Source organism: Pteropus vampyrus, unplaced genomic scaffold (assembly GCF_000151845.1).
Source record: "Pteropus vampyrus isolate Shadow unplaced genomic scaffold, Pvam_2.0 Scaffold77, whole genome shotgun sequence".
NCBI classification, from domain to species: Eukaryota; Metazoa; Chordata; class Mammalia; order Chiroptera; family Pteropodidae; genus Pteropus; species Pteropus vampyrus.
The window spans coordinates 6,009,131-6,037,071 of record NW_011888858.1 but is presented as its reverse complement, the minus strand read 5'-3'; the positions used below and the strand labels follow the sequence as shown (position 1 = coordinate 6,037,071).

The 27,941-nt window shown below is 35.0% G+C and overlaps 1 protein-coding gene across 13 annotated transcripts; it reads left to right on the top strand.

Moving 5' to 3' along the window:
• Positions 1-167: 167 nt before the first annotated feature.
• On the top strand, positions 168-24,362 carry OCIAD1 (OCIA domain containing 1). 13 transcript variants are annotated; one of them, XR_002780977.1, is made up of 10 exons: positions 542-626; positions 1,625-1,687; positions 2,104-2,184; positions 7,665-7,718; positions 15,127-15,174; positions 16,184-16,319; positions 17,197-17,417; positions 17,847-17,912; positions 18,040-18,169; positions 21,277-21,419. XR_002780977.1 is itself a non-coding variant. In XM_011362657.2 (9 exons), exons 2-9 carry the CDS (start codon positions 1,630-1,632, stop codon positions 23,875-23,877), a joined length of 744 nt encoding a protein of 247 aa, XP_011360959.1. In that variant the 5' UTR covers positions 168-372; positions 1,625-1,629; the 3' UTR covers positions 23,878-24,362. The 13 variants fall into 13 exon arrangements, 9 of the variants coding, with proteins under 9 accessions (XP_011360959.1, XP_011360961.1, XP_023387889.1 ...); XM_011362657.2 differs by lacking the exons at positions 542-626; positions 17,847-17,912; positions 18,040-18,169 and adding exons at positions 168-372; positions 23,840-24,362 and having other exon boundaries at positions 17,197-17,372; positions 21,277-21,429; XM_011362659.2 differs by lacking the exons at positions 542-626; positions 17,847-17,912; positions 18,040-18,169 and adding exons at positions 453-475; positions 23,840-24,362 and having other exon boundaries at positions 17,197-17,372; positions 21,277-21,429.
• Positions 24,363-27,941: the final 3,579 nt, after the last annotated feature.

Sequence of the window (27,941 nt, the reverse complement as noted above, 5' to 3'; positions counted from 1 at the left end):
TCCCCTTCCCGGCAGCTCGTGAGCGCCGCGGCCTGGGGGCGCAGGAAGAAGGGCCACATAGAGGGAGAGGGAGGCGCAGGCGCAGGCGCAGGCGTCTACTCGGGATGGCTCGCCTTAGACGCCGCGGGGAGTTCTGACGTCATTTCCTTCGCTAGTGTTTCCGGGTTGCGGTCATTTAGGGCCCGTATCTGGGTGACTTCTTGGTTGCCCAGTTGCTGTCGGCTCCCCACCCCCAGCTCCTGTGCGGTCCCGCGGGCCTCCCGATTTCGGCTTGCTTTCCCCCTTTCGGGACCCCCCTCTCCGGTTCCCTCTGGGCCTTCAGCCCCTGATTGCCCGGGCTTGCCGCGCTGTCGCTCGTCGCTGTTGTCTGAGGTGGGTTAGGTGACGCAGAGAGCCCCGTTCCGCCCCCCACCTACCCACTCACCGCCTCAGCGCGGCCAGCCGCTACCTTTCGCCTTCCGCCATTTTCTCCCCTGTGAGGGTGGGCCGATCGCGCCTGGGGTCTCGGGCTCCTGCGTGCGGGTGACCGGGGATGGAGAGGGAATGCTTCTGGGGGTGGGGTTGGGACAAAGTCACGGTGACGGATGTGTTTGTGGGAGTTGCAGGTGGAGACGCAGATACAGTAGGTGGGGGATGAAGTGCAGGAATCGACCATGGTTGAACTACATGGGTTCAATTCAGTTTTTTTCCTTTGGGTTTTAAGAGATTAATGTCCGAAGTGGCCGTGTCGGCCTTGACTCTCTCTTTCCAGGGTTTCTAGGTAGGATGCTCTCGAATATCAGCTGTTTAGGATGCTGTTTAGGAAATCTTAAAGAGGGTTTCATTTCTCCTACGGTTTTAGGATATAAGTAGTTTTTTCAGCAAGCTACGTCGTCCGTGAATTCATCTTGCCCTTTTTGTTCCTTTTTCATAGCTAAGGGATTGGCATGTCCTAGGTCCTTAGCGATAGCTAATTGAATACGCTAATTATGGAGGGCCCTAATTGCTATTCTCATCACGTATGCCGTTAACCGTTTTCATATAAATTGTTTTTAAGATGAGAAGAATCATGATCTATGTGAACATTCTATTAAATGCACAATTATCTAATCTGTTGATCTGTTTAAGTCCCGAGGCGTGGATTAAAAGCAAAGTGTATGTTCTTGAAATGCTATGCGTTTTTTTGTATGTCATTTATTATGAATCTATTTGAGGAGGGAGGAAAGTTTGGAGGATATAGAATTTGCTGTTATCTTTACACCACTGGGAGAAGGATATGACGTTATTGTTACTCCATTTTGGGGGGATTACTGCTTTGTAGGATAATGTGAAGTAAAGCAGCTTCAGAAGGAAAAGTATATGATATCCTTTTATACGTTAATGATAGACTCAGTTGATAAATACTAATAAAACATCTATTGTTCTTTTTCAGTTAAGGAACCTAAGATGAATAGTTATTTCTAAATTAATAGGTCTGTGACTTTTATTTAGATAATTTTTTATTACATCATGTACTTCAGATGTAGTAGTGTTTAGGAAATAGTTGTTGATTGTCATGTAGACTAGTAATTTTACTGTACTGTGTTCTGACTTCAACCTATTTTATAATTGTTTCTAATATTTAATATAAATTTTTTCAATGCAGGAAAGATGAATGGGAGGGCTGATTTTCGAGAGCCGAATGCTGAAGTTGCAAGACCAATTCCCCGTAACTATCAATTATTTATAATTAGAAGCACTTTCCGTGTAGAGAAATTTTTACTGCCTTGAATAACAGCATAGCAGCTGAGCTGGCTTCATAGGTGTGTGACCTGCGGAGTCATACAGGGATCCACACTTGTTTTAAATAATCTACTGTTGCCATCCTGAAATGCTTAATAATTTGAACAAGGGGTCCCAAATGTTCATTTTGCACCAGGCATATAGCACATTGTGTAGTAAGTCCTAACTAGCAGATGGTAGCATTAACTTCTGTTTGAAGTCAAAGTTTGTTAAAAGTTTACAAGTCACTTATTACTTCATTTTTTTTTAAATGGCAGTACTTTGTTAATGTATAGACTGGGGTAATTTTTTGGACTTAGTTGTTCCATGTTTTAATGTTTGTCGAATTTCTTTGGTAAAAAGACATAGGGGCTGATTACATTCCAACAGAGGAAGAAAGAAGAGTCTTCGCAGAATGCAATGATGAAAGTTTTTGGTTCAGATGTAAGTTAAATTTTCTAATCAACAAAATATGACCTTCAGTACCCCAAATTTTAATGACTTCATGTAGAAAAATAGGCATACTTTTGGTGTAGTGAATATTACTAATAGAGGTTACTTAAGGAAATAGAATTGTACGCATTTTAAAGTAATATCTAGAACTTTTTTCAGGAGTGTGAAATATTTCTGTTGGCGATAGTAATAGCATTTACTGAATGTACATGGATTATCTAAAAAACAATCTCATAAGGTTCATAACTTTTACCTTTACTTTACAGATGAAGAAATTGAGGTTTAGAGATGTGAAATGAGTTACCTAGTGTTACGCAGCTGATTAGTCATGATATCTGAACTTTGAAGCCAAGTCTCCCTGAAACTGAACCTCATGATTTTAACTCACCTTTTAACCATTACATGATAAAATATGGTTAGTTCCCATTGTATCATTTTGAACTGTTATTACACTGCCAGCTTTCAATTTCTGACTAAAGATCTTATACATGAAGATTTCATTTTTTAAGAACAGAGACTGTTGAAAGAAACATAAAACATTATCTTACTTTTGAACAGAACCCTAGTGTTACTCCACTTAGTCATTGCAGTCCTTTCAGATAAGGTAATTCTAACAAAAAGGCAGTACAGAATTTTTAAAAAGGGAGGTGTGACTTAAGTAATTAAAGAGGCTGTACGTTTTCATCAGTCGGACTGGTGTTTATGCTTACAGTGTATAAAGTACTATGCTTGGAAGATAAGTTTTATGACACACAGTCTTAGTCCTAAAGTGGTTTTGTGGTGTAGTTGAGACAAAGGTAACTCATGAAACACTTTGAGAAAGAATAGGAATTTTAAAAAGAGATAAATTGTATTTAGTTAAAGGCAGTATTATACCATGGAGACTTGGCAACTAATAGGACTTTAGGTGAATGAAGAAAAGTGGTGGTGGAACATTTAAATGAAAGGAATAGTGAGCAAAGGCAGAGTCTGCAGTAACTTGATCTCTTCTAGAGTCGAGTTTGCAATAATTAGGGTTTTTTCGGGTGCTGGAAAATAAACATAACACCAAGGAATTAAAGGTTTGATTTGTTATATATTTTAGGTTCTTGGGCCAAGGGGATGATGTGTATGTGTGTGTGTGTGTGTGTGTGTGTGTGTGTGTGTGTGTGTGTGTGTATGTATGTATGTATGTATATACACATATGTATGTATATATACATGTATTTTTTTTTTTTTAGGAAGATTAGCAGTGTGCAGGACGGGTTAAAAGGGTGAGAAATTGTATTTGGTGAAGTCTGTCATGAATTTTTGGCAGTCATTCAGGCATCAGTCATTGAGGACATGTAGTTGATTGTAGTGTCTTTTGGACTATACGAGATAGGATGGGAATGAAAGATTTTTTAAAGGGTGCATAACAGGATTTTTAAATAGATTGACTTAAGGAATGAAGGAAATATTAACTTCAAGAATACCCAGCTTAGGAGACTAACGATAACATTACTAATTAAAAGGTATAGTTTGAAGGTGTTCTTGTTCGAAGAGGGAAACAAGTTTATTTTGGACATTTTGAGTTCATGGTAAAGGATCTGATGATGGAAGATCTGTAAGCAACTAGAGATAGAAACAAAGGTATATGTGAGAAATTAGGATTGTGGTCTAGGTGTGTTGTGAATTCACCAAGAAATTAAGTGTGGAAATAAAAGCATAAAATTGGTAATGGTTACTTTCACGTGATTAATATTTACGAATGATGGAATAAATGACAGTTTGGGTAGTACACTACACATGGAGAAGGAAACAAGTGTTGGTTAAAGAATGAACAAAGACCAAGAAAGAGCAATTAAGAAGATAATAAGAGCTCTGATAAAATCTTTTACATTTTTCCGCAGTCTGATATTCACAGACTTAACAGAGTTTTAAGCTAGAAAGAACCTTTGTGAGAATTTGGTGATGCTGCACATCTCCAGGTGAGAATAATTGTTTTAGATGCATAGTCATCATGGATCAAGGACTTCTAAAAATTGTACATGACTCACAGTTTGGGAATAATTTCACAGAGAACTCAGTTGTACTCTGGCAACACATTTTTATCTTCAAAGATTGCAGAGAGTAAATAGAATAGTGATCTATTTTCAAATCTGTTGATAACAGGGTTAAGAAAAGGTAGATAGGGTTTGGGATCATTGTAATATTAGGCTAATGGCCACATAGATACTATGGTGTCTAGATTTATTTCTGGCTGATAAATTTATGCTGCTGTACATGTTTAACATTCTAAATAGTTATAACAGCATTATGCTAAAAGTACATTGAAAGCAATGATCAGTAGGTAGGGTATTCATGTATGCGTGACTGTTAGAAGTAGGACATGCGTATGAACAATAGAAGCCTAAGTAATTCTGTGTATTAAAACAGATTAATCACAAGTTAAAAAACATAACAGTGACAGGCTGAAACAGCTTGTTGTATACTGAATCTAGATTACTGGGAAGTTAACAGCCAAAAAATTAATATATTAATAAATAGTGATTATTCTTAAAACATATAACCTCAGTGTCACATAATGTGATACCATCGAGCACTGAAAATATATAGAACCTTGGCTGTAACTACAGACAATAGGGAATTCAACATGTAATTACATCTTACATTTATATCTTCAAATAAGGATATTTATGGAGTATGTTATGTTTACAAAGATTTATGTAAATGGATAATGAAATTATGTTTCTTAGGCGAGTATCATCTTGTGCCTATTGATTTAAAAAGGTGATTAAAGTAGGAATGTGTAGAAAAGTGCTAAGGTAACTTACACATTCTTTTAGGTCTATTAAATACTCTTCATCTTGGTTTAAAATTAGACTTGTTGATCTAGAGGCCATTCTGTAAGGTAACTGTTTCCACTCAAATCTATTTTCTGTTAATCTTAAAGCATAACTATGAAGGCATCTTATTTCCAGTTGCTTAAAATTATGGCCCTATGGACTGACAAAAAACCAGTTGTATCTGTGCCAAAACAGAGGTAATGAAAGAATCTACATAAAAAGGGTCAGTTTAATGTGTATTATATGTTACAGTAGTTCTCATCCTCTGGAATTACTGAAAAAAGTATATGAATGCACATTTGTTTCATGCATCATTTATAGATTTTGTGAATGATATTTCATACATGTATACTCCTGGTTTTCAAATGAGACAGCATAATGAGTGATAAGAGAGAATAGGCCTCACTGTCTGTATTCAAATCTCAGCTTCATCACATATTAGCTGTGAGATTTCAGGCAAGATCCTGATGCCTGTTTGCCTCAGTTTCCTTATCTGTAAAATGGGGATAATAATGAACCTATCTTAGGGGGTCGTTATGGGGATTAATTCAATTTAATTATATAAATGTTAAGTTATCTTTATTTAATGGCAGTTGGTGCCATTGTGAATAATGAAATAACAGTTTCAGTTGAAAACAGTTAGAAATTTAGAATAGCACTTTGCTATTGTAAGGGGAGAAAAGTTAAAGGAATTTGAGGAGTACTTGTATTGAATATAATTGGGACCATGGTCTTAATGCAAAATAGCTTTTAGTCATCAGTGTTATCAATTTGCCTAAAGGAACATTATTTAACCGACTCTGAAATGGAGTCACATGGTATACTGGAGAAGGCCACTGACCTGGGAGTCAGGAGACTTGGGTTTTGACCTAAGCTCTACCACAAATTAACCATCTATGTTGCTTTGAGCAAATCACTTGTCCTTTTTGGATATCAGTTTACTCTGATTAGAATGTATACTAGATATTAGACTTTGAAGTCCCTTTCAGTTTACCATTCTCTTTATCTGTGATAGACTACGTGAGTTGAAAAGAGACCTTGGTTCAAATCCATTACCCTTTATAGCATGAAAAGAAGTTACGACATAGTGGTAAATGGCAGAACTAGTACTAGAAAATCCTTAACCAGACTGTTACTCTGTATCTTGCCATCTTGGCCTAAGGAGAAACTGAAATAGTGAAAGTATTGTCCATTGGAGTGATGGCCAACAAACTCATTGCCTTTCATCCTTATATGATTCTTCAGTGCTACATGTTGCAATCTTTGAACCAAGCTGAAGGAGAAAAATGATTGCAAAGAGTACTGATGCTATAATTAATAGAGACTTGTCCTTTGAAAAACCTTTAATAATAATATATGAAAGAACTCTTAACCAACCAACATTAAAGAAACAATTTTTCCAGCAAAGGTAAAATCTGTAAGTCGAGTGAAAATTCAAATCTTAGAGTTTCTGCAAATTGTGTCTGATGACAAAAATTAATGCCCTAATCCAAAGTTATGGATTCTGATTGTGAAATTGAATAATTCAAATGTCTTAATTACTTTCATTCTTAAATTGTCCATATTTAGTCCAGACCAGGGTTGAGCAAACTACAGCCTCAGGTCTAAATTTGTTTTTATGTGGCTTTGAGCTAAGGATGGTTTTTAGATTTTTAAATGGTTGAATCAAATCAAAAACAATATTTCATCACATGTGAAAATTACTGGTGAACAGTTACTTACACTGATATAAAACTTTACCTGAATGATAAGTGGTTCACTATGCCTAAACTGCCTAAATTCATATTTTTGCATCCATAAATAAAATTTTATTGCAACACAGCTATGTTCATTTATTTATGTATTGTCTCAGTGCTTTGGCTTTAAAATGATATTTGAGTAATATCATTACTCAGCAGAGGAACAGAGAATGCGTGAGCCATAAAACCAGAAATATTTAACATCTGGCTCTTTATAGAACATGTCCCAGCCCCTGATTTGGAACTGCACTGTCCAATATTGCAGCCACATGTAGCTATTTAAATTTTAAACGGTTCATAGGAAAGGATACCAAGCAAAATGAGCAAAGGGAAAGGAGCATGAGGTGAAGTCCAGAGGACACCAGGTAAACGCTAAGTTTCCTCTCCCAGTGGAGTCACACACAAAGGACTTGCTAAATTTCTTCAGCTGGGAGTTCACGTGTGAAGTGTTATCTAGGAAAGAATCTCATTAGAGACTCAGCACTGGAATTTTTATTGGAGGCTGATTATGTAGGCACCCTCAGCCTAGCTGGTGACAAAATTCCGGACTCAGAAGGAAAGCAGATGTTAAGCAAAAACTATTTGCATAAGCACAGTGAGCCACTTGTTCAGGTAAAGTTTTATGTCAGTGTAAGGAACAATGTTTACCAGTCAAGTTCCCAGACATTGGCCAAGAACTTTTGCAAGCAGGTCTTCTCGAATTATATTTAAAATTATGTAATGTTTCCTTAAATTTAAAATGCTGCTTTTGTATTTCCACTGACTATATACAGTACAGCTTTTAAAAATGGAAAAAAATCTCCAACATCTTAATTGTGCAACATACTTCCTGGATTATTTTACTGGTACATGTTTTTCTATCCTGATGAACTGAGACAAAATCTTTCCTTTTGTTGATGTTAACAAGTTCTTTTTCCTTCTGTAGCTGTGCCTTTGGCTGCAACAAGTATGTTGATTACTCAAGGATTAATTAGTAAAGGTAAATATTTAACTGAATTTATTTAGCATTTTGGATATCATGTTTTTATATGTTATTTTCCTGATTTAATTTCTTTCTCGTTCAATTATGTATATAATTATGCGTAGGAGCAAGGAATTCCTTAGCTAGGTGGAAAAAGTTTTGGAAAATGTTAGAATATATTTTACATATTTATATTTTATATTCTAATAGATAATATACCATTATCTATTTTTAGATAATTATGATAGTGTATTATATTAAATATTATCACTGATAAATTTCAACATCAAAAGAGTTATGTCTCCATAGACTCACTGACACATATATCTCCATTCGAGAATTTGATGTCGTCTTGCACTGTAGCAAGATTAATCTGCAAGAGCAAGATATTAATTAAAAGCCTGTGGATGGTTTACAGGGGCAGTGGAGAGACAAACCTGGTCTAGTTAGGGCATCTGCTGCACTCTTACCTAGCACTTTGTTTGAAATGCAAATTCATGGGCCCCATCCCAGAGAATAAGAATAAGAATCTCAGAATTAGGGGCTGGAATTTATTTTAACAAACTCCTGGCGATTCTCATGCACTGGTTGAAAGATGAATGACTCCCTCAGCCAACTTTGTCTTGTCCCAAATTTAGTTGGCTTAAATAGTACAGTATAGTCATGCGTAAAATTGACTTTAGAGTAATTATTAAATATGTTACTCTCTGCATCTTAAATACACATTACTTTTACTTTGTAAACTACTCAAAATGAGAAGGTGCCCTGGGAAAGGGTAGAGACCTTAGGCTGGCCTCCATATATCCTAGAAACCTGTACTTTTAATTAGCCAGCTCCTAAAATGTAAGCATGATAGGAAATTTTAGCTTTTTCACATTAGCAGTATGCAGTACTTAGATAATAGTATTGTCACTAGTTGAGAAAAGTAATTTTGGAAGGAAATGAAAGGATTCAAGGGGTTAAAATTTTGTTTAAAGTACTCCCAAAGAACCTCATTCCAATGTGCTACTATGATATGAATCTTAAAAATGGAAACAAGTCAAGATACATATGCACTTAAATGTATTTTAGGACTAAGTTGTTTGATATACTAGGATTGTTTCTATAGTGTAAAACAAACTTTTATCATACTACTTTTTTTAATTTGTTTTTTTGGTGACATTGGTTAACAAAATCCAGTAAGTTTCAGGTGTACACTTTAACAGTAAGGCATATATATATTTACATTGTGTGTTTATCTCCTAAAGTTCAATTTCTTTCTGTCACCACACATTTGACTTCCTTTACCCCATCTATCTCCCTCCTCCCCTACTCTCTGGTAACCACTAGTCTGTTCATGTCATGAGTCTGTTTGTCCTGCTCATTAGGTGCTTTTAGGTTTATATCCCACATATAAGTGATATCATGTGATTTTCAAGCTTTTCTGTCTGGCTCATTTTGCTTAGTATGATTATCTCAATGTCCATCTGTGTTGTCGCAAATGGCAGTATTTCAGCCCTTTTATGGCTGAGTAATGTTCCATTGTATATATGTCCCACAGCTTCTTTAGCCAATCATCTATCGTAGGACACTTCAGTTGTTTCCATGTCCTGGCCACCGTGAATACTGCTGTGAACATCGGTGTGCAAATATCTTTTTGGATATGAGTTTTCAAGTCTTTGGGGTAAATACCCAGTAGAAGGATTACTGGATCATATGGTAGATCAATTCTTAGTTTTTTGAGGAACTTCTATACTGTTTTTCATAGTGGCTGTACCAATTTGCAGTCCCACCAGCTGTGTATGAGAGTTCCTTTTTTTCCTCCACATCCTCTCCAACATTTGTTAGTACTTGTCCTGTTGATTATAACCATTCTACCAGGTGTGAGATGGTATCTCATTGTGGTTTTGATTTGCATTTCCCTGATAGCTAGCGATGTTGAGCATCTTTTCATATATTTCTTGGCCATTTGTATGTCCTCTAGGGAGAAGTGTCTGTTCAGAGCCTCTGTGCATTTTTTGATTGGATCGTTTTTTTGTTGTTATTGAGTTGTATGAGTTCTTTGTATATTTTGGATATTAGGCCCTTAGGCCCTTATCGGAGGTGTTGTTTACAATATATTTTCCCATTCAGATGGTTGTCTCTTTACCTTGTCAATGATTTCTTTTGCTGTGCAGAAGCTTTTTATGTAGTCTCATTCATTTATTTTTGCTTTTACTCCCCGTACCTTTGAGGTCAAATTCATAAAATCTTCTTTAAGTCCAAGGTCCATGTTTAGTTTCTATATTTTCTTCTATGCACTTTATTGTTTCGGGTCTTTTAATCAGGTCCTTAATACATGTTGAGTTAATTTTGGTGTGTGGTGATAGACAGCAGTCTAGTGTCATTCTTTTGCAGTTGGCTTTCCGGTTTTCCCAGCACCATTGAAGAGGCTTTCCTTTCTCCACTGTATGGTTTTTGAGTTTTGTTTTTTGCTATCAAAAATTATTTGCCCATATAAATATGGGTTTACTTTTGGACTCTCAGTTCTGTTTCACTGGTCTGTGAGTCTGTTTTTCTGCCAATACCATGCTGTTTGGATTATTGTTTCTTTGTGGTATAATTTGAAGATGGGCAGAGTGATGCCTCCAGTCTCATTCTTTTTTCTCAGGATGGCTTTGGAAATTCGGGATCTTTTCTCACATTACTTTTAAGGAAAAACAATGGCTCAGGGAGTTAGGAACAGAGAAATTATAGTGTCTATTATTGTACTGCTCTTTATCTTAATCCAGTCATTTAATAATGATTGGAGCTAAGCGTGGGGGGGATTATGCAAAAGAAATTTAAGAGCTGCCAGTAGTTCATCTGAAGAAACAGTGTGAACACAATTTTGAAGCAAATAGAGAATAAAATTAAAATAATTAAAAAGCTACTAAGTTATGTAGTAGAAACTTCAAAAGCTGTAGGTCTTCAAAGAAGAAAGATTTCTGCAGGGCTACTATAATCTAGGAAAGTTCTTAAAAGCAGTGGATTTTGAAGATGGGCAGGATTTAGAATAGAAGAGAAAGAAGGATATTGAAGGAGGGACCCGATTATCAAAATAATAAGCATGACTATTGAGAGGAACAGTCAGGAGACTGACATAACTGGAGTGACAAAATCGTGGAGGTGAGTGAAAACTCCATTGAATAGCTAAGGTAGAACCGGGAGAAATGGTAGTTTTGATTAGGTTACATAGAAGGTAAACTTGAAGCTTTTGGGTTTAGGTAGAGTAGGAGATTTCAAAGGTTCTATAGGTAAGTCAGGCCTTGTATTTCAGCAATAAAAACCACTGCTGGTTTGCTGTTTTTTTCCACCTAGCTTAGGAATGCCTTGTTCTTAAACATAATTAGTTATATACATAACTGAACCAAATAGAAATTAAATCAGACAGAAATTCCCTTTTTCTAGTTACAGATATATCTTGATAGTACTGTTATATAGATACAGTGAAGCCTACTGAAAATATTAGGCTCTTTTACTGAGGAGATAAATTATTCTTGTAGCCAGAATCCTCTTGAATTCTAATTCACCATTTGGTGATTACTAGTCTTGTCATCAATGGCAATTTATGCCTAGATGATTTCATTTGCAAAAGTCATACCACTAGCAACTGTTTGTTCCAACATCTTCCTCTGTAGTTGTCCATGTAACTGAGCCTAGAACCTTAACAGTGGAATTTAGTGTTTCATTTTTTAGAAAGGATAAATTGTTGAAAATGGTTTAACTTAATTTGTAGAATAATATTCTATTGAGCATGTCACGTCATCTTTTTAACTTTATCAGAATTATTTTGTTATTGTTGGGGCTTAGATAATTTTGAATAAAACACACAAAAAGTGACATTGGGTGATATATCACTCTTATAACTGTCTCCCAGAATTAAGGTCTTTTATTGTTGAAATTGTACTGGAGTAGTCAATCTCAAAAAAAATTGGGGAGACTTCAGAAAAAGGAATTCAGAATCCACCAAGACATTTTGCATTTAGTCAAAATGCCTAACATTTTGTATATGCTTTTATCCAGAGTGTCATACTCAACATAATCTTAGCTGCTCTGTCTCTACTTGTTCCTTTTCTATCAAAACATTTAAACATGCTCAGGTCTGTTCTAATTTGCGAATTTTAAAAAAGAAAATCTTCCTCTACATCTCTTCCCAGCTTCTTCCAGCTGCCTTGCATTTGAAGTCAGACTTCAAGAATGAGCACTTTACTTTGTACTTCTTTAACTCATTGCAGTCTGTGTCATAGATTATAGATATATTCTAACATTTCCCAAAACTTCTTAAAAGTTTATTAACACATCCTCCTTGTTAGCTTAAGTTCAATGGACAGTTTTGTTCTTGACAGTATACAACTTTAACCAGTTTTTGGAACATTCTCTTCCCTTCCATGACCGCACATAATTTTTCTCCTACCTCAGGCAACTCCCCCCCCCCTTTTTCGTATTTTTTGAATGCCTATTATGTACTATACAGTTTTTGGAAATATCTCTAAAAGACAAATTCATGACCTCTTGGTGCTTATTTTCTATTGCGGGTTTTCTTCCTCCACCTGTGTTTTTCTTCAGAGTTCTGCTTTGACTTTCTGTTTTTAATTTGTATACTATTACCCAGGATAATATGGGCATCAATGCTCTACATCCGCAGGATTTATTGCTCTGTATTTTATTTATTGCTCTCATCCCCACGTTTATCTCTAGCTTAGGTATCTGCTCCAGAACCATATCCTGGATATCTCCACATAGGAGCTCTCCCATAGGCTCCTCCATTTCCTCCAAAACCAGTTTCTTTGTTTTTCCCATAATTGAATGACATCACTGTCCATCCAGAAAACAGGCATTATCCTTCACTTCTGTCCCTTAACTGCCCATCCAATAAATGCCTGTCATAGTCCAGCTCTTAAATACTCTGTATACTGTCCACCTTAGCCCTGCCACTATAGTGCAACCATCTCTTGCCAACAGTATTGCATTAGCCTTCAACAAATCTATTTCTCTTCATCGTTGCTACTTCCCCTTAGAAAATGGGCTGTCTCTAAACACTTGTCAAGACATAGCGCACATAGTAGATATTCAAATATTTAAGTGAATGGATAGCAGCTATCACACTATTCTTTTTGTCTTTATTGCCTTTCTAGACTGTAAACTCTGTAAGGGTAAAGAGCATGTTTTATTTACTGTTACATCCTTCTTAGTATGTAGTGCCTGTATGTTGTAAGTGGTATGTAACTATTTGGTGTCAGAATGGAGGAAAGACTTTTATACAAATGTAGATATTATTGCCATCCTTTTTTTTCTCCTCCTCATCTTATTTGTATTAAGGAACTGAAGCTAACAGCATAAATGAGTAATATTTTTGTACTTTATATACGTTAAGTCAGACAATTGTTCTTTTGTCTACTTTCTTTTAGCATTGTGAGATTTATCCAGTGATATGCTGGAACTGGCTTATACAGGCTCTAGAGAGCTGATTTTTAAATTTTTAACAACTTGGCAAGCTGGTTTTTAAACCATTTGGTAGCTTGAAATTGGTCGTGGCCCAAGTATTTGCTCCATGGAAATCAATTGACATTACAAATCAAAGCTTTTTATTTGGAGAACTGATTTACCAGCTTATCACTAGATTGACCCACATTGTTGCATGTAGCTTTAGATTGTGTATTCTCATTGCCATATAGTTTTCTGCTGTGTGAATATACCACAGCAGTTTATCCATCCTCTTGTACACTGGCAATTGAGTAGTTTCCAGTTTTGTCTATTGTAAATATGCCATGAATACAGTGTCTCTTGGTAGACATTTTGCTGGGTCATAGATGATGTATATATTCATCTTTAGTAGATACTGCCAAACTTTCTAAACTGTTTGGATCAATTTATACTCCCACTACCAGTTTATTAATAGAATTTTAATTGTGTTACATGGTCACTGACACTTGATATTTTCGTGTCTTCATATTTTAGCCATTGTGGTGAGTGAACAGTGATACTGATTGCATTGTGGTTTTAATTTGCATCTGATGACTAATGAAGTTGAGGGCCTTTTGTTTATATCCCATTTGAATGTATCCCTTTTTTGTGAAGTATCTGTGTAAGTCTGTTCATTTTTCCATTGGATTGTCTTATTTTTCCTATTGGTTTTGTGACAGTTCGCTATATATTCTGGAAATGAGTCTTTTGTCAGATATATGTGTTCTGCTTATTTTTTCATACTATGATTAACTGTAGTCTTTAATGTAATAGAGTCCAAAATATCAGATCTCTCCTTTACGGTGGGTGCTTTTTGTGGTCTGTTTAAAATCTTTGTTACAAAGACATGAAGAATCTCTTATAAGCCTTACTTTATCTTTCATACTTAAATTTTGAAGTCATCTGGAATTATTTTTGAATATTGTATGAAGTAGGATCAAGGTACATTTTCTTCCCTTATGGATATGGGTTGACCCAGAACTATATTTTGAAAGGATTCTTCTTTGTTCACTGCCGTGCAGTGTTGACTTTGTCATACATCAAGTGACTGCATATATGGGACTGTTTCTGAATTCTATTCTGGTTTTGGTTAGTTTATTCTTGTACATATAGCGGACTGTCTTATTATAGTCATAGATCTTGATATCTCTTGGTAGTTTTCCAATTTTGTTCTTCAGTATTGCCTTATTCTTAGCCCTTTGCATATTTTTTAAAATACACTTTTCAGTTTTGGGGACAACTTTGATTAAATGAGGATTTGCCATCTTTACAATATTTAGGTTTTCGTTTCATGAACGTGGTGTATCACCCTATTTATTTTGCTTTAATTTATCTCAGTAAGTTTCGTAGTTTTCAGTGTAGAGATCTTTCATATTTTTCATTAGATTACTCCTGGGTAGTTAATGTTTTTTGGTACTATAATGAATTATATCTTTTAAAAAATGTTATTTTGTTTGTTCCTAGTATAAAGAATTTTTTATTTATTTTTTTTGCTGTTGACCTTGTATGTATCAAATGATCTTGCTAATAAATTCACCTATTTTGATAGATTGTGGAGTCTTTTCTTTTTTCTTAATATTTCTGTTGATAATGAATTTACTCTTTTAAGTAGCTTTAGACTTCTCTAAAGTTATGGAAAGAGCTAATGTTAGTTAATATTTAAAGATAATCTACTGATTTTTCCTTGTATCTGGATTGCACAAAGCTGCTGAGAAATAGATATATGTTACTTTATGTTGCTTTGCTAAGCTTACTCATTTTGTCTTACATTAAAAGCGACCACATAATGACTAGCAGAAATAGTTTCTTTATGTTTTTTTACCATAATTTCTGTGTCATTTTCTTATATACTCTTAGCATAAACTTGACTTGAATTTATCTTAATTTATCTTGGCTTGAATTTATCAGTTGTTAAATCCTTTAACAATTGATATTACTCATAAATATTTACTCTTATCTTTAGGAATCCTTTCAAGTCATCCCAAATATGGTTCCATTCCTAAACTCATATGTAAGTATGAACACTAGTTTTCTTAGCTTTTTTACTTAAGTAAAGTAATGGTTTTCTCAAATATTTTCTTACGTATAACGGTTACTTGGTTATTTGCTTTGACAAATCAGTTCATTTAAGTTTTTCACTAAATGTACTAGTAGGGCTTTTTATTGTTTGCATTAAAAATCATGAGCTACTTGACAGAGGCATTTTTTTCTTTTTATAATGTAATAGCATGTTAATTTTAAATTGTTTTATAAAAATACAGCATTTGAAAATTCTTTTTGTCTATGAGGAAAGAAAGTTCAGAGATTCTGATTAATCAAACTAAAAGTATATTTTAAAATTAAGCCAAATTTGAAAAAAAAATTTTAATTTACATTAAAATGTAAATAAGTGTAACTTACTTTCACTTATAAGCATAACTTATATTTTGTAACATGGTTAATTGAAAAGAAGCTAAATTGCTCTAAAAAATGCCTGAGGGTTTTTATGAATCTTTCAGGTTAGCCTCTCCTTTGTATTGGAAACAGACACATGATGCAACAGTAGCCACATTTAGGTAGCATTTCATGATTCATTATTTTTAGAGATTTGTTACACCTAATTTTAAAAACAAACCTTAAGAAATTAGCTAGGCAAGTGGTATGATCCCCATTTTATAGGAAAAGAAATGGCCTAAATTCCTGTGACTAGGCTGGAGCTCTGAGGTTTTGATTCCTCATTTCATTATATCTTTTACCACATCTTTTCTATCTAGATTAATAAAATAATTAGTAAAATAGAATTTATTGCAACTTTATTTTGGGTTATTTTATTTTGTGAAAATGAATTACATCCGCGGAATCTTTCTGTGAACTCTGTCTGACTCTGATTTAATGTGACATTTTTACCATTTCAGGAAATCTTAGTCTTTTCACACCAAAGACATATTTAGAATCACAATTTTTTAAAATGTTCTTCTAGAAAAGATTCTTGTCTAAAAAGGCACATTGAGTCACGCTCTTTGTTTGTTTTTACAAATAAGTTGCTTGTATCATGGGATACTTTGCTGGAAAGCTTTCTTATGTGAAAACGTGCCAAGAGAAGTTCAAGAATCTTGAGAATTCCCCTCTTGGAGAAGCTTTACGATCAGGACAGGCACGACGATCTTCACCACCTGGGTAGGCCAGATTCCGATCTTTATTAAAGGTTTTTAATTTTAGCTAAAAAATTATAACGATATTGCCATAATTCAGGGCATGAAACATTGCCTATCTGAAGGACCATTGGAGACTTGCCACTTTGTTAACAAGCTGAAAAGCTATAGATTTGTTTTTAAAGGTAGAGTGAGATATGTCTCTCTTTGTTTTAAATATAGAGTTGCATCCTATTGAGAGTGCATATCCTAGAGTAGAAGATTTTAATTTGGCAAACACCTTTGGTTACCTATATTTTGGACTTTTCTTTTGAATTCCAAAACCTTTATCTCAGCTCAACCAATTTCTACTTTTTAATTCTTCTCTTGTTTAATATAGTAGAGAAATTGTATAAGTGTAGATAAATGAATTTGTCTAGATAGGTAATTAAGTAGATTGGGTAGATAAATTGTCATATCATAAATGGCAAGCAGTGTAAACCCCATGAGAGCTAGATATACTTGTATGTATTTGTAGTTTATATGGACTGCTGCCTGTGGAAGTAACTTCCCAGTTAGTGTGGGAAATGGACACAGTTTTGATCTGAAATACTTTTTCTAAGAACTTTAAACACATTAAAATGATCTCTGAAGCCCAGTAATTAGAAAATTGAATATACATTTTCCTTCCTTTATATTGAGTGACAATTTTTAAGTTATATAAGTAGATCAGAACATATTTTTACTTTGTTTTTGTGGCAGAAAGAAACAGACTTCATTTTATAGTATGTTAAATACTACATTAAATACTGTATTAAAATTATATGATTTCTTTAGAAAATAAGAAGGTTTTCATACTTTAGCATACTTTAAGGTATAAGCATTAGCTCATGTTTCTTAAATAATATGATTTTCCTTTATAGACACTACTCTCAAAAGTCAAAATATGACTCAAATGTGAGTGATCATTCATCTTTTGTGACATCACCAGCAGCAGACAACATGGAAAAAGAGATGTTTTCTCATTATGAGCCAGTTCCATTCAGTGCTTCTATGAATGAATCTACTCCCACTGGTATAACTGATCATATTGCGCAAGGTAGAAACTTCTCTTGAAATGAATTTCAGCATTTTATGGTCCAACGTATGTATAAACTTTATTTGATGACCTTTTCTGCTGGATATCACCTATATGTTCCACCATCAGTGTAAACTCAGCATGTTTGTTCATTTCTTTCTTCATTCATTTAACATTTTTTTTCATTTACTATTTTTGAGGTCCATTAGGTATCAGGCATTCTGCTAGCTATGTTAGAAGTAAATATGAATAAGACTTGGTTCTTTTCTCTGAGAAACTCTCTGTCAGTAAATATAGAAATATAAGGATAAATTACTAGTATGTCCCATCAGTTAAATACTAACTGGGTTTAGCGGAATAGCAAAGAAGTGATAAGTGCCTCAGGGGGAGGCTTTAAAAAGTTTACATTTGTTAAGCTGATGTCAAAGGCTTTCAGCTCCTTTGCTTGTAATATGAGAAAAATACTAATTACTTGCCTTTCAAAACTGTTGTCAGGTGAGAAAATCCATGTGAAAATGCTCTGTGAAGTTTATGTAAACTCTAGCTTTGAAAATCACATAAGTAAGTGAACAATATCAACTTTGGATTAAGGCCTGGATTTGATTCATGATTGACATTTACTAGCTCTATGACTTTTGGCAAGTAACTAATTTGTGATCCCTTCAATTTCTTGATCTCTTAAATGCAGATGACAATACCTCTTTTAAAGAACTTTTGGAATGAGATGAAATAATCAGAGGTAACGCCTGGCAAGTAATAGGCTCTCAACAGACATTAGTTTCCTTCTTTTCTTCCATAAGTCTAATTTACAGTGAAAGGTGAGAAAGTATAGGTCTGCAATTTGTTACCTGAAATCCTAAAATCCAAAAAGCTTTGAAAACCGAAGTTTTTAAAAATAATTAAACAGGTGGTAAAGTCTGACCTAAACGCATTTCCAACCCTGACCTAAACTGACATAAGTTTAAATTCTGAGGAAGTCTGAATTTTGAAACATTTCTGACTCTTCAAGGATTTGGATAAAGGATTGTGGACCTCTATAGAGAATTCTTTGAAAATGCTTACTTTGAACCAAATACAATAAGCAAGCAATTAATGGGGAACAAACAGTGTTTAAAGGAACACTTTGATTTTTATTTCTTTTGTTTAAGTTGGGAGGGATTTGAATATATATGTATATTAAAGGGAGGAAGGGGATCTGGTGGAAAGGGAGAAGTTGATTATAGGTCCTAGTTTGCAGAAGGGGTCCTATGTAGGTCAGGATATAAAGTAGCTCCTGGCTATATACGGCTGTTTAAATTAATTAAAATTGATAATTCAGTTTCTTAGTTGCTTTGCCAGCATTTCAGTAGCCACATGTGTTAGTGGCCGCTGTGTAGGACTATGCAGACATAGAACACTCATCATTATATATATTGGGCAGCACTGCTTTAGAGCAGAAGTGAGGGGGGTGAACATTAACTGCAGAAAAAAAGAATGAAAGTTAACATAATTTAGATTAACTAGATGAAAGTTGTTCAGAGTCTGTTAATCCTCAACTGCTTTCTTTTTTTTGAATGTTTGAAAATAAAGACATCCCATTACAGTTGACGTGTGAACAATGCAGGTTTGTATATGTGCTGCCAAAGCAAGCACAAACAATGCAGGTTTGAATTGCACAGGTCCACTTATACAAATCCTCTTATAAGTGGACCCACACAATTCAAACCTGTGTTGTTCAAGGGTCAACTGTAGTCAGAAAGGGAAGGAGGTGGGCAGATTAGAGAGAGTGGTTAAAGTTGTTATCTCCAAAGGCAGCTGTCCTTGTCCCTCACTGTGTGTTGCCATTTTTCCTATCTCTCAAGTTGAAATCCATTCTACTTGTGTTCTAGCCATGCATTAGCTCTTCCCTTGTAATGCCTTTTCATCCTTCCTTGCATTTGCATTAACAAATTCCATTCCATGTTATATAATTTCTTTTCCAAATAAAAGTAAACAAAGAGCCCTTTGGTATCTGCCCACAGACTACAGTGTATTTAAGTCCTCTGGAGCAGTCATCCATCTGTCCACTGCTCTGCTTTCTCACCTCCTCTAGGTCAAGAGTTGAGCTTTTAAACCACTCTCTACATGGGCCAGCAGTGGCCCCCTTTGCCCCAGATGCTGCCCTCCCTTACCAGGATGCCTTTCCCTTTTGTTTAAGCAGAACTACTTGCCCTCTTTAGTTCTGCTTTCTCTTACCAAGACTTCAAAGCAGAGAATTGAGATTAGAAAATACTCCTTCATAGTTGTTATGAGACCTTATTATATAGTTTATTACAGTTAGATTTAAATCAGTGCCATTTTGCATTGTCTTATTCCTTCCAGCTCTGTATAACCTTCCCAAAGTAGTAAATTATGCTCCTTACACAGGGCAAGACATTTTCCTTTGGCTTTTATAAGTATAAAATATTCTCCTTAATCTTTTGTCTGATTTTTGTTTTCATTATTTGTCAGAGAATTTCAGAACAATGAAAAAATATTAGACCTGGAAGGAACTTTAGAGATAGATTATTTAGTTACATTTTGATATTTTACAATTGAGAAAACCAAGATTCAAAGAAGCTTAGTGATTTGCCCAAGGACATTTACTAATTGTCAGCATAGTAGGAATGAGAACCAGAGTTTCTAACTACTAATCTAGTACACACTATCTCCTTCAGAATTTTAAAAATATTTATGGTAAAGGGGAAATGAGTCCAATAATTACTCATTATTAGTGAAATAGAATGCTTTTTGAACCCAATATAAGGTTATACTCTTTTTCTTTGCATTTTTAATTTACTTTGCAACAATGATATAATAGAGCTAATGAGAAATTTAAATGCTTTGTATCAGTGCAGTATACTTCGTATTAAAATAAAACATTATAGTTGAAAGCATTTAATGTTTAGTTATATTTAAAAATTCTAACTATTCACTGAGACCTTACCATTGAGTTTCAAAATAGTACCACTTAAAAATTTTTTTGAAATTTATTTTAATGTTATGATTATATTAAAATATGTCCAATTCGTATGTCTCATTGAAAACCTCGTTGAAAAATGTTACTTTTAGTGTGGTGTGTAAAATTAGTTCACTGAATTAACATTATGTTAGCATTAGTTAATTTTTTAAAAAAGGTTTTTATCGCCTTTTTTGCCCTTTATGCATTTTATAAATAATGTTCAATAGTTGGCCCTGTCAACCAATATTAAGAGTAACCACCTATGTTTATATCAGTATTTGACATTTGATAATATGTATTCATACTTTGAGTACCTATTCTCTTGAGAAGAAATGAAGAATAAATGCTGGTTTCCCAGGGTAAATTATAGTTGCCACTTTCTTCTGCTTCACTATTATATTCATTAGAAAATGATGCATACTGTGATTTAAAGACTGTGGTTTATACTTTTCAATAGCTATTTTCAAGTTTTTTTTGTTTAAATATAAAGATGGTAAACGATTTTTAAGTAGAGTTGTTTGCATATAGATTCTGGTTATAGGAAAAGTTAACTATGGAAATATTACTAAATAACATGTATACTATATCTAGTTTTGTTCAGTTGCCACTAGTAGAATATATTCTTTATCTAATACTATGAATGATTTCCAATTTAAAACAGTTAACATGCTGATGAGTTTAAATTGTGCTGATATATATTATGATATCTGTTCTGTCCATGGTTAGTTTTTAATATTTTTATGTTAATTTTAAATTTTAGAAATAAAAGCTTAAAAATGTGAGAGGAGGATGATTTTAGGTTTTAATTGCCTTGGGGTAAATATAGTTCTTTTGGAATGGTGGTAGTAATTTGATCCTTTACTTCACTCTCTTTTTTATTGTAGGTAAGGAGCATTTATAAAATTTAGTCGCTTTGGATTTATTCAAATCCTTTTATCACCATTTATTAACTGTTTGTTGTTTTAGGACCTGATCCAAACCCTGAAGAAAGTCCTAAAAGAAAAAGTATTACATATGAGGAATTAAGGAATAAGAACAGAGAGTCATACGAAGTAACTTTAGCACATAAGACTGACCCCTCAGTCAGGCCTATGCAGGAAAGAGTGCCCAAAAAAGAAGGTATGATAGTTTAGTCTAATTACTTTATTCTTTAGGATTGGAAACTGCAGCATTAGTTAAAAATATTAATTATACTAACATGCGATTTAATTCCACAAGCAATTAACTAAAATAACGTTTTTTTAAAATAAGAATAGCTGTTTCACAGTTATCAGTTCTTCCTGTTTATGGAGTTCTAAATGCCATACTGTATTAAAAATAATGAAGCCTAAATAGTATGACTTAAGATAGTAAGACTAGTTTTGTGATACAGTGTAAAAATCAACATCCAATTTGACTGTTTTATAAGAAGAAATATTGGGAACCAATATTTTTTTAATGATGCATCTGTTGCATTAAACCAGTAATGCCACTTTGGGCAGAACCATAGAATCATGATTGAGTAATGACATTGATTTTCTGATATGTTTGTGAAATTAAAATAGAGTTTATATGCCTTACAAACCAGCTTTTAGGAAATTTCCCAAAGAGGAGTTTGACTTTTTTAATAATACTTTTGCTCTGTAATTATAAATTTTTAAATCACAATTTAACTCATTTTAGAACAGCTATACATTACCCTAAGTAAATTTTGTGGCACAGAAGTTGACCTCTAATGGAAGAGAGCATTTTGAATAGGGTTTTGTAGCTATTTTAATACAGAATTTTATGATTCCTCTCAAGGAATTTTAGAGGATGAGTCATTGTTTAAGGTTTTCTATTTACTACTTTAGAAATCAAAGGAATAGGTCCTTGGTACCTTCTTGAGAGAGTCATATACCACAACACAAATAATGTAAAAATACATAAAAATTCTTAGTATTTCTTATGATCGTTCTTTAGAGCCAATTTTATTTTGAATTGTTAGTGGTTGCTTCATTTAGAATTGTTTTCATAGTAATGGATAATATCTGTCATCGATGTAGAAGAATCTAGCTTTAAAATACTTGTATTCAATATTACTCGTTACTATTTGTCATTAAAAAAAAATTAGTGTATACCATATGCATTCAGTGACCATTACTCTGACTTACTGGTACTTCTGCTAATTAATTTGAGGATGTAGACTGTAAGCTCCATGAGGGCAGGCAGTATTTTTCTCATTTTTATAATCTTTTACATGTCTGCACAGCATAGTACCATACACTGATAAATCGGAAATGGAGTGTTTCGATGGGTATTCTATAGTAATAAAGGGTAAGAAAAGGAAATATGGTAGACCTTTGGCATTTGCTAGATTTTGACATTTGTTGTTTTGTCTGTAAGCAGTCTTAAGTTCTGTTATATGACACAGTAATGTGAAATAATTTCTATGTAAAAAGAAAGTTATTTTTTTGTGCTTTATTATGAAATAGTTTCAACGATTTTGTAGAATGTTCTGTTCTAGAGTCCAGACAGAAAATTTGACATTACAGTGTAGGTTTACAGGGTCAGGAAGTATCACTTAAAGTTTTCAGCTTTAGTTTGTTGGGTGATATTTACGTAATTAGAAATTAAGACAAAAATTTTAAAAACATAAGCACATTATTTTAAAAACATTAGCTATCAGGTCAGTGATGTCACCACACGTCATGTAGCTTCTAGAAAACTCTACCTTGTACTAATGAGAGAATGAAAGCAAAGAGAAAAGGCTGACTATGAGGGGAAAGGGTATATAATGTCTTAGTATAACAGTGAAATAATTTTGACTTCATAGACTCCCTGAAAGAGTCTTGAGGAAGGGGTCTAGTAACTGCTTCTTTACACTGTTATGACTACTTGGGTCTTCTGAAGAGTTGTAAGTCACAGGTGAAGGCTGTGTAAAAGAGGCTAAAAGCTGAAAGAGTAGAATAGACAGAACATGTTTCACAATATAATTTTAAGTAAAATGCAGGGATATTGGAAACTATTTCTTGCATGACAGAGAAGATTGAGTTAACCATAACCTGACGACCTGACCCTTTCTATTACTAATATTTTTTGTGAAAAACAAAACCAATTTTTAAAACATTGTTTTTTAATTTCATGGTGATTTTTTGTATGTGCTGTAATTCATATCACATTTACTTAATTGGTAGGGTAAAGTTTTAAAGGCACCCAGCCTTTGGACTTGAACAGATCTGTGCTCAAATTTTAGTTCTCCTTGTTTTATTAGGCTTGTACCTTGGGCAAGTTACTAATCTGTTTTCTCATTTTTAAAATGAAGGTTGTATTTACTTTATAAGGTTGTTAAGAGGATCAGATGTTTATGTAAAGATTTTGACAATAGTATTTATGTCCAACCTCCAGTTCACTAAAGTCTAGCGTCTAGCTAGCCCCTTTTTTAATTTGGCTCTTGTGCATTTATTTAAATGAGAGAGAAACATAACTTTTCATCATAATAGCAAACTTTAAATACTGCCTTTTATTTACTACTATTTGGAATCATCAATCATTTGTGCTTTTTTCGTAGTCAAAGTAAACAAATATGGAGATACTTGGGATGAGTGAAAAATTGCATCCTTGGACCTACTGAAGGAGTTTCACTGTCCAGCTTCATCTAGGTGGTCATGAATATCTGCATGCTTTGAGCTCAGCAGCAGTCTTCATAAACATTCAAAACTAGAACCTGGGTTTTTGTGTTTTGGCTTATTAAAATGAAGTTTAAAAAACATTTTAATGTTACTCTTGTGTAAATGTATTCACGTTGGGGAACTATATGAATGATGGTATTATACCGTGATAGTACACAGTTTGTGAAATTTAAGTTACAGGGCAAGGATACTCATAAAACTATTGAGATTTTAATGCTCTAGAATCAACATATATGAAAATAAATGATATCTGCATGTTGAATTGGGGTGGGTGGGTAGGGGAGCAAGCATAATTTTAAATGTTAAGCTTTACATCAAAAAATTATTTAAAAGCCTTTCTCCAGTGTTTGCTGTATTCTCAGTGTTTATGGTAAATAAAATATAAAGGAACATGCATCTTTATTGATTTCATGGCTTTATTTGCAACCTATTTTTAAGTATCATAAGTCGTATTTAGTAGGGATAGGAAATAAAGTCATCTCTGAATATTTAATAATGGTAAGTGTGACTCATTTATTAATCAACATACAGTAAACATCTTTAAAAAGCAGTGGTCATGTTCAAAAACTGCAAATTTCAGGGGAATAAAAATTCAGTATAGTTTCTTATTGGCCTAGTGTTTGTTCCTGGTTCAGGTGAATGGAAAATTGTGTTCTCATTTAAATTCTACTTATTCTTATTACATTTCTACCAGAAACTTAGTGTTTTTAGTTAGCTATTGCTGCATATCATCCCAAAACTTAGTGGCTTGAAACAACGATCATTTATTATCTTAGTTTTTCTGTGGGTCAGGAGTTAAGGATTCAGTGGAGTGATTTGGTTCTTGGTCTCTCAGGTTTGCAGTCAGATGCTGGACGGAGCTGAAACAGCAGGGAGCTAGAGCAGCTGGGGCCTAGCCAGGGCATCATCCCTCTCTTCATTTAGTTTCAGGGCCTTGGTATGCTGACTCTCCCTGAGTTAGTGTGGGCTCATCAGACTGTTTATGTGACTGTGGAGGGCTCTAGCATGAGTGTTCCAGCAAGCATGTTAAAGCCACATTGCCTTTTATTTATGACCTAGCCTCAGAAGTCAATAGCATAATTTCTATACAAGGCTGCCCATCAAAGGGCAGGAACAGAAGGCCTTTAATACATTTTTAAAAGAACGTGTGGGGTGGAAGGTGTTGCAAATATCTTTTCAGTCCATTTGGCCACAGTAACTCAAATCCCTCCCATGTGCATGATAAACTCACATTTTCCTAGGACCTCTGATTTGTATCCCATTGTAATAGCCTTCTGTAGACACCCTCATTCAAAGAGTGAAACGAAAGGCACATAACGGTCACGACCATTGCAGTTCTGAAGTAGCCAGCCTCATGTTTCCGGTTCTTCGACTAGGGCTAAGGTATATTCTCCAGGGATTCGCCATGGCTCTTGGTCCTACCTTTCCTATAGAGGTAGCTCACGCTTGCAACCGAGTAGTTTTCTTAGTCCGCCCATAGAAATCAGAGGTCCCAAGTCCTCTTTATACTAACTGTCCCTATCCAAAACAGTATTTGTCCAAAAATAATTTTTACATCTGTGCAATTCAGTTGAAATCCATTCCATTATGCAAAAGCCTCCTGTGTCTTTTCTATGTTGGACTCCATGTGAGGCTGGCAAACATCCCTAACGTTTCTTGGAAGCCTTGGGCAGGGCTTACAGGTTATGTCTTTAAGGCATGTGGAGCGCCATTTGTGTGTCTGAAACATCCTATGATGCACTGTCATATTTCTGAGGTCTTAAAAAGTTATTGCCTCAGTCTGGATTCAATCTTTGCTTGGAACCCATTTCTGAATATGAAAACCCTTTGCTGGCTTAAAAGACTTCTGAGCCTTTATATTTTCTCCAAATCACACTTGGAATAATTCTTGTCTCCTCTCATTTTATTTTAGAAGCCAAGTGGCACTCTTAACATTGTTCAGAAATCTTAGCTAGGTCATCGACTTAGGTCCATTTCCTGTTTTCCATGTTACCACAGGTGACAATTTTGCTAAACTTTACATAAATCAATCTCCCACCTTACAATAGTGTTTCCTGCTCTTTTCTGTAATCCCTCCCAGACAGCCTCCTTGGAAACATTTTAGGTTTCTGTTAACGCCCTCATCAGGCCCTTTGGTTTCCACTAGCAATCTCCTCAAGGTCCTGCCAGTACCCATCTACCACTTGTTCCCAAAACCAATGACACGTGTTTTAGATTTTTGATATGGCAGCATCTCACTTCCAGCTACCGTGTTTCTGGGCTAGAATTTAGTAGCAGAATTGCTTTGAATGACAGAGTAAGGGGTTTATTATGGGGGGTAGATTTTAGGCAAATTGGGGAACTGGTAGATCAGTCTTAAGGCTATTGGCTATGCATCTAGTATTGTGTTCTTTTATGTTCATGATAGAGATATGGTAGAAACTAGGTCTCTTTAGGCCTCAATTTGGAACTGCCTCACATTTTGTCAAAAGCAAGTCATACAGACAAGCCCAAGATCAAGAGATGGGTAAGTATACTCCACTGACAGTGGGAAAGAAATGCAAAATTCCATGACAAAAGTCATGGGTGGATACAGGAGAGGTAAAGAACTGGGCTACTAATGCAATCTGCAAGGGCAACAAAAGTAACCATTGCTGCACCCTGAATTCTAGTGGCATTTAGTTTATCTCACAGAGATATGTTGTATTTCAGCAGTTTATTTACATTGTCTCCTCTACTCCTGAGGGCAGAGACTATCTTACGTATGAATGCACCCCTGTTCTAGCATATCACCTTCCATATAGTAAGTACTGAAAAATATCTGTTGAATGATTGAAGACATTTCTGGGCTTCCAAGTCATAAGACCTGTGGTGACAGTCCTGATCTTGAAACCTTATTCAGGGAGGTTCCTTTTAGGTACTTCTTTCCCCATTATTGACTTCTACCTCCCAGTTCCCTCTTTTGTCACCTTCCCATTCCTACCCTTATTCTTGACAATATTTTTCAGTGCAGTTAACACTGAAAATCACAAATTTTGGACAGAAAAGGACAGGTAGTTGGGCCTGAAAAGAGCATCATGAAATTAAAAAGATAAGTGTATAATGAGTTACACTGAAATTCAGAATGACCAGCTGCATAAGCATAAAATGGGGAGGCTTGACTTAAAGGTAGGTCATGTGAAAAAGTCTGGCACGGGCCAAAAGTGAGACACAATTGCACATTTTTGGACTGTAGTTGTAGTGGTAGTACTAGTCGTACTACTACTACTAATAGTAGTAGTAGTAGTAGTAGCAGCAGCTAACATCGATTGAGTGGTTACCCTGAGCCATGCCTTGTTCTACACATTGTGTAAATGTTAGCTCATTTTATTCACATGAACAACCTGTCAGCTATGTCTAATGTTTTCCCATTTTACAGATGAGGAAACTGTGGCCCAGAGCAGATAAATGACTCAGTGCCAGGTAGCCAGTAAGTAGTGGACCCCGGATTTGAGTCCAGGGCCCGATGCAGAGCCACTCTTGCTATCAGTTGCGGTGCCTAAAACAAAAAGCACAGTAACCGTGATCTCTGAACTGTCAATCCGATTCTGGAGTCTTGGTGTGTGAGGATGTCACAAACCAAAGGGTGTCCCGAGACCAGGGTGTCACAGGACTGGAAACCCACTCCAATGGTTGAAACAACTGGGGCCCTTTTGCCAGAATTCTGAAAGGAAAATGCCTTCCAATATCTAAAGGCTATTATGTAGTCACAGAGAAGTTACAGGTTTAGGTCGACAAACATTTAGAAGTACCTATATCTGGCCAAGAACTCAGCTTGGGGTTGGAGATTTAGAGATAAGTAAAAAAGGGTATGCTTCCTGTCCTGGAGGAGCTTCCAGTCTAGAGGGGTAGAGAGGCATCCCTAGGCTCTCATAGACCTTTCTGGATTGTTTGGTAGCTGGGCAGCATATTGGGTTGCACATGGAGAAGCAGCTGTCCTTCCCCTGGAAGAACATACATGGG